Source organism: Podarcis filfolensis (genome assembly GCF_964270895.1).
Source record: "Podarcis filfolensis genome assembly, chromosome: 5".
In the NCBI taxonomy this organism is placed as follows: Eukaryota; Metazoa; Chordata; class Lepidosauria; order Squamata; family Lacertidae; genus Podarcis; species Podarcis filfolensis.
Window position 1 is genome coordinate 21589439 of NC_139608.1, and position 15664 is coordinate 21605102.

Genomic DNA, 15664 nt, shown 5'->3' on the forward strand with positions numbered 1-15664 from the left:
GACATGCTTTTGAACTGCTAGGTTGGCAGGAGCAGGGACCGAGCAACGGGAGCTCACCCCGTCGCAGGGATTCGAGCCACCGACCTTCTGATCGGCAAGTCCTAGGCTCAGTGGTTTAACCCACAGTGCCACCTGCGTCCCTCAAGGCACTTGGCTACTCCTGTGCTAAATGCAAGATAACATGGTGCTCTTCAAATGCTGTTGGATTCCGACTCCAACCAATCCAGCCAGCATAGCCAATGGCAAAGAATGCTGGGAGCTGTAGTCCCAGCAACACTGGGAGGGCACCATGCTAGCTACATATATTATATTATTATATGTATATAATATATATGTATTATATATAACTAATACAAAAGAAGTTGGGGAAGGGAACCCGTTGTAAATTGCTAGGCTATGAAGGATCAGAACGTAAGGGTAGAAACCAAGACAGAACACATAAAATGGGGAGCGGAAGGGATTCATCTCGAGAACTTTATTGAAGGAAGAAAAGACACTGCAGGGCCTACTCTGCAAACAATGGCTTAAGGAGAACTGACAGGGAAAGCCAGCATAATCTGATGGGAAACACAGGAAGGGAAGGTGAGGATATGGAGCAGGAGGGATGGGAAGAAAGTGCACTAGAAAGAATAATGTCTTGAGGGTTCTTCAGGAAGTGGCTTAAAGAAATTGAAATAAAGGGACAATTAAGCCAAACTTATCTATCGCAGTGGCTTATCATAATCCACATAGGAATTTATACCCTTCAATTCTAGTCACAATAATTACCTTTTTAACACTCGCAGAAAAGTCTGCTATGATTTTCAAAATGTTGTTTGTTTCAGGGAAGTCTTTGCAAACATATGGTTCTTCGGCACATATTACCCTAATTGCAAGGCCAGGACCTGGAAAAAAAAAAACAGTATTGGAACAGCACCGTGGAATTGGTTACCAACATGTAAGTGGCAAGTTGTATTACAGCAATGCTACGTACATGACTGCACTTATGAGTGTTTTGGCCATGCTGCCTTTTATCTGCAACAGGCTTGGCTTGCATACGCAAAAGCAGCAGCGAGATCTGAAGCACTATTCACTCTTATTGTGAGGCTTCACTTGAAAAAAAGAAAAGGGCTGTATGCTCACTCCTTCTCCCAGCTCCATGTGCTACTTCCTTGATCTTCCTTGCCCTATATTTAGCTTCCATTTCTCCTCCCCACCAAATAGCCCAAACCCCTTCGCATTCTTCAGCTGCAAAGCAAGCTTGGAATAGTTTACTCTGCATTGTTTGGAAAGACGATCATGTAGTGAATCCTGCAAGACCTGCTCCCTGCTTGCCTGGCTTATTTTCACCTGGCTTGGGAGGCCAGGGGCCTTGACTGTTTCTGCAGCTCAGGATGGCTACAGATTGTGGGGGGAGGGCATTGTCTAAGGCAGGCATAGGCAAACTCGGCCCTCCAGATGTTTCGGGACTACAACTTCCATCATCCCTGACCACTGGTCCTGTTAGCTAGGGATGATGGGAGTTGTAGTCCCAAAACATCTAGAGGGCCGAGTTTGCCTATGCCTGGTCTAAGGGTTGTTGGTCAAGATTTATCTTTGGAGATGTTATTATTTTTGTTGTTAACTAGGTTTTCTTTTTATGGTTTAATTATAAACTATCAGTGGCTTGTTAAATTTCATTGCTCCTTTAATAAGAGGAGGCGTTTCCATAAGCTTATTGCTCATGACCATTTAAACTTTGTGACGCCTTGCAACTGTTAGTGAGCCGGGTTAACCTTTGGATGTTGTGAGACCCATTATGCAAAGGCAGCATACAAATACGTCGTGTTGGAATTGCATACAAATTCAGTAAAAGTTATAGTTTTCAAAAAGATTCCACTTAAAACTGTGCAAGTTTTTGACTACAATAGAGTTTCTACTGCAAAGTTTTGATACAAGCACCAATACTGTCTATAGTCTGTCAGTTAGGTTCTAACCACAGTATACACACTTCCATGAACAGAAAATATTTCCCTTTGCAAAAGGGCAGCGGTGGATCCACTTCTTGGTGAATTCTGCTAATGCGATGATGCCCTGGACAGCATCAAGGATCACCAAGGCTGAGCAGGGAGTCCACCATTAAGAGCCCCCTGGGAGATAGACTCACTGAGAGAGGAGGCCCCTGTGAAGGATGTGTTGCTCAAAGTTCCCTCAAAACCTGGAACAGAAACCACCTATACAGTGGTACCTCTGGTTGCAAATGGGATACGTTCTGGAGCCCCGTTCGCAACCTGAAAGGAACACAACCCGCGTCTGCGCACGCGTGGGTTTCAATTCGCCGCTTCTGTGCATGATGTCATTTTGTGCATCTGTGCATGCGGCGAAACCCGGAAGTAACCCTTTCTGGTACTTCTGGGTCGCCATGGGACACAACCTGAAAAGACATAACCTGAACAGAACGTAACAAGAGGTATGACTGTACCTGGGAATGGGTGTCTTGAGACCAGCTCTTCCGGCAGACCCAGTTCTCTCCCAAGCACTCTCACTTCGTCCTTATGGAAATCTTTCAGTGGTTCTATTACCTTCCCCTGCAATGGAAAACAGCACATTTCGCATTCGGGCCCTCTCTTTGGAGTAATACAGAACTAATGAGAAAACAAATCTAATACAACGATGCCGCTATACAACTGGGACTGTAATTTAAACCTCACTTCTCCCACCCCAATGAAAACGTCGCAGGAGCCAAGGCAACAGGGAAGTGATTCAAAGCACTTAGTAGGGAGGGCTGAGAAACTGCTGCGATAAGGCATAAACGTATTCCGTAAAATTAATGCAGTCTAGCTGTTTTTGGTCTCCTGGTGACTAAACAAGAACAAATTCTGATTTATATCATAAACTGGATCTGAAATGGTTGTTCTGCTTATCCGGTATAAAAATCTCTTTGTAAGTTGTCCTGTATACAAATATACAGGGTTAGTATTGGGGGTGGGGGAAGGCCTTTTTACATGAAAGGACCACCACCAATTTCTAAAAGCGTCACTTGAAAATACTGCCTAAAATGCTCAACGCTACATACAAAGCCATGAAGGAAATGCAACAGGTCTTGTGTCGCTTACCACAGTCAACCGGCCCATCTGAACAATTAGATGTAACTTTCTATTTACCTCTTCCCTCAGCTTTCTGATGAGTTCTGTGTCGTTGTGATGAGTCTTGATGACTTCGGCTTTGCCACTGGCAACCACAGAAGCACTTTCGATGAGGTCGGGCCTCAACGTTCCCTGAGCGAGGAAGACTTCTTCCGGTTTCAGGTTCATTTCTCCAATAACTTCATTAGCAATCTACGGGGTTTGGGGGTGGGAGAAGAGGAGAGAGAAGTGGAGAAGATGCTTCCCTGTAATCAAGTCCTCAAATTTTATTACAAACTGTAGGCATAATTTTTCCTGGAGAACTGCAGCCCTCTATGCATGATAAGGAGATATTCATGCTCCGTGCCTTCCACTTAGTAGGAAGCATAAATTTAATTTACCAATGTTTATCCATCCCCTTTTATTGTTAATGTAACAACTGATTTTACCAAAGCTATGAACTGAACTCTGCAACACTGGGAAGAAACAATGAACTGTATGACAATGTAGCCTTCTTCATATTTTTTTCAACCGTAGATATTACACTATTACACAACGTACTAAATGTATTGCTTCTGTTGGCACAACAATATGCGTATTTGTGTGTGTGTTTCTGTATGAGATTAATGGTTGGCATTTTACACACTGTGTTTCCACCACAGTTTTTTTCACCATGCAAGCTGTTAGCAAAAATGCATTCGTTATTTTTTAGCCAAGCTAGCAATAAATAAACTCTTAAAGAGTCTGTTCCAGCTGCTGCAGCAACCTCTTTCTAATGATGCAAGCATTTCCTTTATAGCTATTTGTGAATTAAGTGTCAGGGTTAGAGAATAAGTGCTTTAAGGGCCGGCCTGCCCTGCCAGTGCAAAATTACAACATGGTCATTCTGAGCATACACAAAATGCAAAGGATAGTGGGTAACCTCTACTGGACAAAAGGATGGGTTCTACTTTAAAGCCTATTGCATTTCATCTATATTAAAAGCTGGACTCCAGTTATAGGTACTCTGTTGAGGAGGGAGCTGCAGCCCTCAAATATTCAACTACTTCCACCATTTCAGTGATCTTCCTGGCTATTCTAGAGCTGTGGAACTTCCTTGAAAAAAAGGAAAAGAACACTTCTCCAGCCAGTAAGGCTCAATCTTGTTATTCCTATTCGGATCTCCTTACAAATCTATACCACAGACCCAAACTGACTAGAAACATCTGGGTGAAACATCTGGAGCTACCACCAATTCATTTAACCAGAGGCCTCTAGTCCAAGGAAAAAGTGAAATAAGGACGTATTAAAATAAGAACAGTATATTCTAACTAGCCATTACACTTGAAATATATCCTAAAGGAGGTAACCTAAGGTCTTCATAATGAGATGGAGGTTGACCCTTTGGGGTGTAATATCACTGCGACGATGTCTCGGTCATGCTACAAGCACATCTCTGAACAAGAATGCATCCCAAAAATGTTGGGAACTGCTGAATTAACAGAAAAGAGGCTTTTTCAGCTCCATGTCTAGAGATTGTAATTTGGAAGCAAAATGCCGAAATCAGCTAATGGGCGCGCGCGCACACACACACACACACACACACACACAGAACTAGCAAATGTAAAACTTCAAAACTGTGAAAATTCAACATCCTCCTCTTGAAAACTAGGGCAGGGGGAAAGGGTACATTTGAAGTTTCTCCCTAAATTCTAGAACAGATACCTTCACAAAGGTGTCACCAATAATTTTGCGTTTTTCCTCAGGACTTGTTGTCATATTCAGTGTTTTGCTAATCCTTTTTCGTGGAGTTCTGTCTTCCTCGGAGATGGGCAGAGTTGTTGTGCCATTGTAGAATGAATGAGCTGCATTTACCACTGAAGAAACAGACAAGGTTTGTTGTTAAGAAAAACTCTGAAATGATATGAGAACTCGCATGCTCAGATATTCCCTTACCCATGTCCAACTAAAACATCTTTTTTTCCCCTAACAAAACATTTCCTTTGCTTCCTCCACCCCCGCCAAGTTATACTATAGCAGGCATAGGCAAACTCGGCCCTCCAGATGTTTTGAGACTACAATTCCCATCATCCCTGGCCACTGGTCCTGTTAGATAGGGATGATGGGAGTTGTAGTCCCAAAAAATCTGGAGGGCCGAGTTTGCCTATGCCTGTACTATAGCTTTATCAATTGGTGGGGAGGTGGGGAAACAGACTAGTTTAAACACAGGGTACTAAAGGAAAAAACAATTTGGCAACTAAACTGTAGAATATAAAAACATACTGAACGCTGGCTTTTACAGACTCTTGTTTATTGGCATAATAAAAGGCATAATTGTAAACTGCAGCCAGTCATTACCCACAAGACAGAGAAATGAGAGTAACCTTTCTTCCATGTCAGTGTGTAAGTAATCCCAAAAGATGACAACAAGAGGAGGCTTGTTATATTATTGCTACTATTGACACGACACTTTAAAAAGCAACAGAACCAGGAGACAGATCCCTACTCTGCAAACCTTACAATAAAGACATGGGAGAATCAGAGATTACAGGCAAGGAGTATTGACAACATCTGGTCTGGGAGCAGAGGGACTACCTCACAAAGTCTATGTCATTCTTGCTTCCGGACTCGGCCATTAACCAAGAGGAGGCATTTTCCCAGAACAAACGACTATCCTAACTCGGAGCCACTGGAGAATGCATTAAATCAAACATTTCATGGGAAAATATGGCAATAATAATAATAATAATTTATTATTTATACCCCACTATCTGGTTGGGTTTCCCCAGCCACTCTGGGCGGCTCCCAACAGAATATTAAAAACACAATAAAACATCAAACTTCAGATGTCTTCTAAATGTCAGGTAGTTGTTTATTTCCTTGACATCTGATGGGAGGGCATTCCACAGGGCGGGCGCCACTGCCGAGTAGGCCCTCTGCCTGATTCCCTGCAACCTCACTTCGCACAGTGAGGGAACCACCAGAAGGCCCTCGGTGCTGGACCTCAGTGCTTGGGCTGAACAATGGGGGTGGAGACGCTCCTTCGGGTACCCTGGGCTGAGGCCATTTAGGGCCTTAAAGGTCAGCACCAACACTTTGAATTGTGCTCGGAAACGTACTGGGAGCCAATGTAGGCCTTTCAGGGCTGGTGTTACATGGTCTCTGCGGCTGTGAAAAGGGCGGGGGAGCAAGGGAAAGTTTGAGCCACACAGGCATTCTAGGGGAAGTTTATGGGGCAGAAAGGGAGCGTGGGTGAGCCTGAAAACAGGAGAAGGATATGCGACAGAGGGGGTAGCTTCTAACATCGTGCCGAGAGATCTTTTATTTCTAATCAGCAGACTGTCCTGTTGGTTTGAAGTTCCAGCAGATGTTTTCCAAGAAAAATAAAATCCTAAATTGGGGTGCACTCCCAGAGTCGTTGGATGAGAGGTCCCATCACTCCTGGCCATTGGCCATGCAGAATAGGATGGAATCCAGCAACATTGGAAGGCAGCATGTTGGCTAGCTATAGCTGTAGAAGAATCTGCATTTTCTGGGCTACAGACACTGAAAAGCAGTTAATGGTCTGAAACAAATTAATGTTAAAACTAACTAACTTACAAATGCAGAAATAGCATTATGGAAAGAAACCGGAACTTCGGGGGTTTTTTTCCCATTTTTTGTATTTGTGAAGAAGGGAGTGGTGTTGTACCTTTGACTTGAATTCCCAACTTTTTGAGTGCTTCTTCCACAGACTGGCTTTCCCTCTTGCGCATGAATCCATTATCTATGTGCACTGCTATCACCTGGTCTTGATTTAAAGCACGGTTCAGTAAAGCTGTACACACTGTTGAGTCCACGCCTCCACTGAGTAAAACCTGCAAGGGTGGATGGGGGCAGGGCGAGAATCATTAAAATGAATTTCAATAAACAGAAAAATGCCTTCATCTACACACTGAAGTTCATTTGCTTTACTACCTTTCCATGGGTTACTGAAGTATCAAAGCCACAGTACACCAAACATGGTAGGATAGCATCCCACTCTTTTTGTAAAAAATGACATAGGCTAAAGCAGCCTTTGCTGACCTGATGCCCTCCAGGTGTTTTTGACTACAATTCCCATCAGCTCCAGCCAGCACAGGGGGCTGATGGGAGTTGTAGTCCAAAACATCCAAAGGGCACCAGGTTAGCGAAGGCTGGGCTGAACCATGTAAAAAGGAAGCAGTAAGTTACATTATAAGCAACTGCTATTCTTATGAAGAGGAATGAGCATTGAAATCAAACTTTCAAAATCTTACCAGGACTTTTGACGAGCCTACTTTTTCTTTTATGTCTCGAATGCACTCCAGTTCTCTGTTTTGAACGGTGAAGGTGCCGCTGCAGCCGGCAATATCGTAAAGGAAGTTTTTCAGCATTGCTTTTCCGTTCACTGTTAGGCTAACTTCAGGATGGAACTGGGCTCCATACAGTTTTTTAGATTCATTTGCTATAGCTTGGGGTGTGAAAAGAAAAGTCAGAACACTTAAGAATCACATCAATATGGACAAGAGACCATTTATATTTGGGTAGTAAATTGCAAATCAACAATAAAACTAACCAGAGGGAAGTATTTGTTAAAGTATGGTTAAATTTTGTATCTACCACCATCCTTCCTGGGGAAATCTAAGCATATACTATTGTTACGCTGTGTGCAGATGAACATTATTATTATTATTATTATTATTATTATTATTATTAACCTATTGGTCACTTTTTTGACAAAGTTAACACAAAGCAACTTAAACAATAAAGAACGCATACATTAAAACCAGTATAAAAACAAGAGAAAAATCTAAAACACATAGAGAATTCAGCTATGCGAGGCTTAAATGTGGTTAATCTGAGGCAAGGAAACAAACAGTATATGCTGAACAAAATACCAGAATAAGACTTTCTTTTTGTAGTAAGGATTGCTCTTGGCTTACTGAACACGATTCAAGTGAAATAAACCCTTGTCTGGACAGAACACTGAGCCAGGAATCGTGGCTTGCTCCCCACGCATGATAGCAGGCAAGCTCAGAACCACCCAAATTATCCTGAATGTGCCAAACCATCAACTGTGATTGCCCATGATGTGATCGGGGTCAAAGCTGTTTCCCACATGAATTCCTTTGCAAGATGATCACAACACTGTGGTATCCAAACTTCTCTAATTTAAAATACTATTTAAAAAATTAACTCTTTGCAATTTATCACTGAAAACTAAGATGACGGCCACACTTTTCTGTTTCAATTGGACCTTGTCGATACACATTTTTAAATTCTTAAGCTTTGCTAGGAATCCAAGATGCAAAATGCTTGCCATTTAAATGTTCCTAAGTTGCACTAGACTCACTGAACTCAATGGACTTAAATCTGTTGATTTCAATGGGTTCATTCTCAGTATGGCTAATGTTGGATATCGCCCATTAGCTTTGCATTGTTTTTGTTCCACATTTTTGCTTTACAGGTTCTTTATGAGCCAATCAATGGTTAACAATGAGGAAAATACAAACCTGCTATAACATTTCCAGACTGTGCAACAACCTTGAATCCATCTGCTACTTTATCTACACTATCTCCATGAGTGAGGAGCACAATCTCGTCCTTCTGAAGTCCCCTAAGTAAAAACAGGAAAAAACACGATCACCAAAACAATGCTTATTACTATTATTATTATTATTATTATTATTATTATTATTATTATTTAAAGCCCTTAATGCAAATTTAAGTATACAATAGTTCTATTTATTTATTGCACCAATTAACATTTTTCCATATTTCTTCAAAATGGTTCAGAAGGAACAGATTATGTCCAGAGCAGAGTACCGTATTTTTCTGTGTATAAGACGCCCCCATGTATAAGATGCCCCCTGTTTTGGGGGACTTGAATTGAAGAATACGGGGGAAGATGGCTCACCCCCACACGGCGAAAATTCCGCCCCTTGTCTGTCCCCTCGCCGGCAGAAGCTGCCAATTGCTTGCCCAATTGCCGCAGCATCAGCCAATCAACACCAGCCCTTGACGCAGCAACCAATAACACGCCCAACAGCCGCTGACAGCTGCAGCAGCAGCAGCAAGCAATCAAATGTCCACCCTATGCACTATCCATGTATAAGACAATCCCCACTTTTTAGCATAATTTCTAAAGAAAAAACCTAGTCTTATACACAGAAAAGTATGATAATTGGGGAGGAGCACAGGGGGCTGCAGGAGGAGGAGAGGAGGGGTAAGTCTTTGTCCTGCTGGTGAAACGCTGAATTCAACCTACACGTTTCCATTAAAAACTGCCCTTTATAAACTTCAAGGAAGTCCCACAAATTAGTTTCCCCTTCCAGTTTCTGCATACCTGAACAATGAACATGTGTTATCCAGTGTAATGCTGAAGACTCCATCTTCTCTGACATCTTTTTTGTGTACCGTGCCTCCAAACACCTTATTCATCATCTGACAAAATCAGAAAAAGTCAATGAGCTCCCACAATCCAGTCCTACCATCAGCAACACTGAACCATCAACAACACTGGGCTCCCCTCCCCCTTTGCACCAGCATCACCACACACAAAATGAGCCAGGGATCAGGCAACTCATTCAGCATGATGGAAACCCATAGCCAGCGGCAAAGCCGCAGCTAATTTAGATATTAAAATTCAACACTGCATGTAATTTCCATGGGATTCGTAATCCAGCCTCTCTTATGTTTGCCTGCGCTGCTCCCCTCTACACCACTATACGGCAATAGACTGGTTCTCATTTTGTTTTATTTTTAATTCCAAAGGATTCCTACTAGCTACTGAATGATGGGGAATGCTATGGAGGGGAAAGAGAAGGTTTATTAGCTGCTTCTGCCTTTCTTCGGGTATCTAGCTTGCATTAAAAGCACAAATTTAAAGAGTTACCAACAACATACGTGCTCAATTCTGGGAGAAAAATAAGCCAGGTTTAATAAGATATTGTTGCTTTGCAGGGTTTCCCAAAATGGTCAATAGTGATCCCCTGGGGTCAATGAGCTGTGTGTAGGGGATGAATAAAGACCTGGAGGTGGAGAGGGGCCTGGGTGGAAAAGGGGTTTTTGCAAGGCATAGGGCACTAATTTGGAAACTGGAAATAGAAAGCACGAGCCACAGAAATGAAAGGTATAGGCATCTCCCTGGCATGGTGATTGATGATTAGTAAAAGTTGCTTATACACTGATATCACTTGCCTTTATTTACATTCCAAAGAGTTTGGGGTTGGGGCCAACGAAAGCTTTATAGGCTCAACAAGGGGTCAAGGAACTCAGAAGTGTGGGAAACCCTGTCTTAAAGAGCCCTGAAAAACCTCAGCCCTTCTCAAAGTGCCCTCTGTACCCTAAAGGCAACAAGAGAGTGTGAGTGAGACAGAAGAGTTTGGATTTGATATCCCGCCTTTCACTCCCTTTAAGGAGTCTCAAAGCGGCTAACATTCTCCTTTCCCTTCCTCCCCCACAACAAACACTCTGTGAGGTGAGTGAGGCTGAGAGACTTCAAGGAAGTGTGACTAGCCCAAGGTCACCCAGCAGCTGCATGTGGAGGAGTGGAGACGCGAACCCGGTTCCCCAGATTATGAGACTACCACTCTTAACCACTACACCACACCACAGTAGCTGCCCCGCACTGCAGAATGCTCAACTGGTACCCATAGTGACATATTTTCAGCACCAGGTGAAGACTTTTTTTGTTGTTGCGCTCATCCATGCACTTTAGCATTGTTTACCACTTTTAACATTAAATTTTATTTTAAAAATTATTCGGCTTTAGTCTGCCCTGAGAGCATTCAATCATATTATTTCCCTCTTCCACTGGGATCCCCATACCCCTTTCTATATATTTACTTTTCTCCCCTGTACCATTGTTGCATTTTATCACATTTATTATTTTACTGTATTATGTTTTGTATTATGGCAAAATTGTACATTCCTAGAAGAATGGGTTACCAGGAGACCAGCAAACGCAAATAATGTTTAGACAAATTTCCTTGACTGGGAGAGATTGGCTAATTGAACCAGTTATGTAGCCTATCATATTTCGCCTCCAACTGCAGTGACTAGAGAAGAAAATAAGAACACTTATTTGGGAGAAAACCTCACAGAGCCCAGTGCAATTTTCTGTCAGGCCCGCAATCAATAGGGCTGCAAAATATCCCAGAAGGCCTGTTCACAGCATCTTTATAATCTTGAGAGTATTTCCGCTAAAGGATAAGAAAGAGTTATATGTCTCCTCTTTAATTAGCCTCCCAAGGCACAGGGAGATAATTTACATTATTCTTCAGCAGGCTATGGAGCACTGTTTAGCATCATCTTTGCTCACTTGGCAATACAAATAAATGCATGCCTAATCTTTTCCTATGCCCTATTTAGTTCTTTTGCCCTTGGCCCACCCCTAGAGCCCACAGCAGCCAAAACACTGAGGGGATGCATTTGAATATTGCATAACACTAATATCACGGTTGGGTCAATTCCACACAGCAATGCACATTCTGAACTGGTCTGGAGCACAAAGCTTATACGCTCCTTGAAAACACAACCCGGCTGCGCAGATTCGGATTGTTTCCTAATCTGTTCCATTCCCAATTTCAGGACAAAGGTTGAAATAAAGGTGTTCCTGGCAGAGCTCAGATTTGAACACAAGGCCCTATTTTACCGCTGAGGAATGTTTTGGAGGTTTCCTAGGGATTTCCCCTTGAGGAACACCTAACAACCACCTAAACTGCTTTTGAAGAAATAACACCAATGTGAAGGTTTGCTTCAGGTAAAAATCAGCAAGGTAAATTTTGGGAAGTGTGGCTAACCCCCCCCCTTTTTTTTTACTTATGTTAACCTCCACAAAGGAGAGGTGCATTTGCCTGTTTCTCTGCAAACATTGGGGGGGGCGAGATCCAATAATACAATGTAATAATAGAGCTACTGGCTCTGAAACATTCTGAAAAAGGTTTGTGGTAATTGATTATAAAGGTAAAGGTACCCCTGACCGTTAGGTCCAGTCACAGACAACTCTGGGGTTGTGGCACTCATCTCGCTCTACAGGCCGAGGGAGCCGGCGTTTGTCCGCAGACAGCTTCCGGGTCATGTGGCCAGATGGGCGGGGTATAAATAATAAATTATTATTATTATATTCTGGCAAACCAGAGCAGCGCACAGAAACGCCGTTTACCTTCCCGCTGGAGCGGTACCTATTTATCTACTTGCACTTTTTGGCGTGCTTTCGAACTGCTAGGTTGGGAGGAGCGAGCACATATTCAATATTTGTTGTTCTTTTATTGTTTGCAAAACCATTTCTAATAAAAAAAAATTTGATTATTCACACACCTAAAAGAATCCTCTGCAGTCTAATAAGCAGTTTGGAGGTTGGAGGTGTGAAAATTGCTTCAAGATACAATCACAAGAAAACATCTACTGGATAACCGCATCTCGTGTCACTGGATAGCCATTGAATCCAGTTTCAATTGCTTGTAAATGCTTAGGCCTTAATCTCACTGACAGCTGAATTGGCTCACCTGTCCTTGGATTATACTGCTCAAGGCTAAAGCTCAGAACGCATTGCTCCTCTATTCTTCCGATTCCCTATACATGGAAGAACATCTACTGTTCTGTGCTCAGGGTCTGGATCAGGCTTCATCAGCCTCGGCCCTCCAGATGTTTTTTGGCCTACATGATCCCTAGCTAGCAGGACCAGTGGTCAGGGATGATGGGAACTGTAGTCTCAAAACTTCTGGAGGGCCGAGTTTGAGGAAGCCTGGTCTGGATTTTCCTGGATGGAACAGCAATCATGTAAGTCCCTATCTGGAGTCAGAGCGCTATAACCTTAAAACAGATTTGTCACCTAATAATAATATAATAATAATTTATTATTTATACCCCGTCCATCTGGTTGGGTTTCCCCAGCCACTCTGGGCGGCTTCCAACAAAACACTAAAATACAATAATCTATTAAACATTAAAAGCTTCCCTTAACAGGGCTGCCTTCAGATGTCTTCTAAAAGTTTGGCAGTTATTTTTCTCTTTGACATCTGGTGGGAGGGCGTTCCACAGGGTGGGTGCCACTACCGAAAAGGCCCTCTGCCTGGTTCCCTGTAACTTGGCTTCTTGCAGCGAGGGAACCACCAGAAGGCCCTCAGCGCTGGACCTCAGTATCCAGGCAGAACGATGGAGGTGAAGATGCTCCTTCAGGTATACTGGACCGAGGCCGTTTCGGGCTTTAAAGGTCAGCACCAACACGTTGAATTGTGCTCGGAATTGTACTGGGAGTTATATGGTCTCGGCGGCTGCTCCCAGTCACCAATCTAGCTGCCACATTCTGGATTAGTTGTAGTTTCTGGGTCACCTTCAAAGGTAGCCCCACATAGAGTGCATTGCAGTAGTCCATGTAAGAGATAACCAGAGCATGCACCACTCTGACGAGACAGTCCGCGGGCAGATAGGGTCTCAGCCTGCGTACCAGATGGAGCTGATAAACAGCTGCCCTGGACACAGAATTGACCTGCGCCTCCATGGACAGCTGTGAGTCCAGAATGACTCCCAGGCTGCGCACCTGGTCCTTCAGGGGCACAGTTACCCCGTTTAGGACCAGGGAGTCCTCCACACCTGCCCACCTCCTGCCCCCCAAAAACAGTACTTCTGTCTTGTCAGGATTCAACCTCAATCTGTTAGCCGCCATCCATCCTCCAACTGCCTCCAGCCACTCACACAGGACCTTCACCGCCTAATCTACTGTTTGCGATAACTAGGCGCCATTCATGGGTGCGTTCAGGCAGGGGTGTGTGTCCAAACCATCATAAAAGTGATCTAGGTGCACAGCCCTTCAGGATAGCTCAGTTGGTTAGATCATGGTGCTGGTGATGCCAAGCTTGCAAGTTTGATCCCCTGGATTAGGACAGCTGCATATTCCTGCATTGCAGGGGTTTGAAGTAGATGGTTCTCAGGATTGCTTCCAACTCTACAATTCTATGATTCTATGTCTGCATTGGACATATGGAAACATGCAAGGCACTGCTATTCCTGGTTTCCAGCTCCTTTAGTGATATGTATTAATAAAGCACTAGAGTATCTGCTTTTTTATTACAGTGTTCATACAGATGGGGGGAAAGCCATTCATTATTCCTTCAGCATCGCATCATAGCAGAAGATTATCCGTTCCACTCAACCAGTGGGGCCAATGTTTCTATCTTGGATTACAGCCTTCGCCAACGACAGACTACTCCTTGTGCATATAAGCATGACTATTTCAGCGAGCAATCTGAAAACTTGCTTTATTATTATTTCTCACTATACTGTATTTGATCTCTCACAAAGCCTTGCTATTTGAGGGAGTTCTGTTTTGACACGGCATTCATCGCGCTTGACTGTTTCCACATTGTTGCAGCAAACTTTTAAGCAGCGGTATTCGATTTCACAGAGACGAGCAGACCCCGTACACAGTCTTTTGCAAGCTCACTCAGGCTCAGTCATGGGGCTGGTGTTGTTGTTCCTGCATTTGCACACTAATGCGCTGCAGTACAACACCGAGATAGTTCCACTTCCCGGCACAACACACACTTTGGAATTTGTAGAGACAGAAACCACCTTTTGCTTCCCCAAATTTAGTCAGGGCTTTCCAATGATTTCTGGGGTTTAGACTTCACCCTTAAATAGAACGCAGGACCTGCCCATCTCGTTCAGACCAAAGGCTTATCAAATCCAGCAATACTCTGTTCTCACAGTGGCAAAGCAGATGGCTATGGAGTGCAATACAGTGGTACCTTGGCTTACGAACAGTCCTGTTTATGAACTATTCGGTTTACGAACTCCGCAAAACCGCAAGTAGTGTCTCGGTTTGCGAACTTTACCTCGGTCTACGAACGGAAGCTGAACGGTAGAAGGGAACCGGCGGCGGGAGGCCTCACTAAGGAAAGTGCGTCTCGGTTTAAGAACGGATTTGGTTTAGGAACGGACTTCAGGAACGGATTAAGTTCGTAAACTGAGGTACCACTGCATAGCCCTAACTCAAACAGGTTGCATATCACTTATTTCCAATGTAGAAAAATGAATTGTATAAAATACTTTCTTTTCAAAAAGAGAAACACAGCCACATTGGACCTCTCAGCCTCATGCGTGCTGCTCTCACAGAAACCTGGACTTCTCTCGCTGACACCCCTAGGCTCAGTCCCTGCTCTCTATTTCACGATTCATTAAACTTTTCCCACTAGACCCATCCTGCAGGGCACGTGGTCGGGGAAACCATGACGACTCTCATGGTCTTGCCAGTTCCAAATGCTCTTTCCCCTACTCCCACTTGCTTTTAGAAGTTCATACTCATTTTAATGTATGCAATTCTCCTGGCTCTCGGTCATCCCCCTGGCCTTTCTAAGTTCGGATTTACCTCTTTCCTCAGCTGTTCTTCTTCTGTGCTCTTGTTCCTGGCCATTTCAGGACCTAGATTCCAGAAAACCTCTCTCTTTTCTTGATTCTTGTGTTCAAACCTTCTTCCTCCGTGCCAACTCATTCTGCTGGTCACAACTTAGGCCTTGTCACTCCTTCATGCCGCTCCAATTTTCGCTCCAGCTTAAGGTATGTCAGGTCTAGCCTTTCCAAACGTCATCCTTTTCTAGCTA

At 43.5% G+C, this 15664-nt stretch overlaps 1 protein-coding gene across 2 annotated transcripts in view; it reads right to left on the reverse strand.

Annotated features, from left to right (window-relative positions):
* The window catches only part of GMPS (guanine monophosphate synthase), a 47877-nt gene that overhangs the window by 11180 nt on the left and 21033 nt on the right, over positions 1–15664 (reverse strand). For both annotated transcript variants that reach the window (XM_083613257.1, XM_083613258.1), the window contains exons 4-11: positions 9409–9506; positions 8576–8679; positions 7340–7533; positions 6754–6919; positions 4788–4939; positions 3123–3296; positions 2441–2546; positions 769–884 (exon numbers count right to left, since the gene is read on the reverse strand). In XM_083613257.1, the coding sequence (XP_083469383.1) occupies positions 769–884; positions 2441–2546; positions 3123–3296; positions 4788–4939; positions 6754–6919; positions 7340–7533; positions 8576–8679; positions 9409–9506 (1110 nt within the window). The remainder of the gene's footprint in view (positions 1–768; positions 885–2440; positions 2547–3122; positions 3297–4787; positions 4940–6753; positions 6920–7339; positions 7534–8575; positions 8680–9408; positions 9507–15664) is intronic.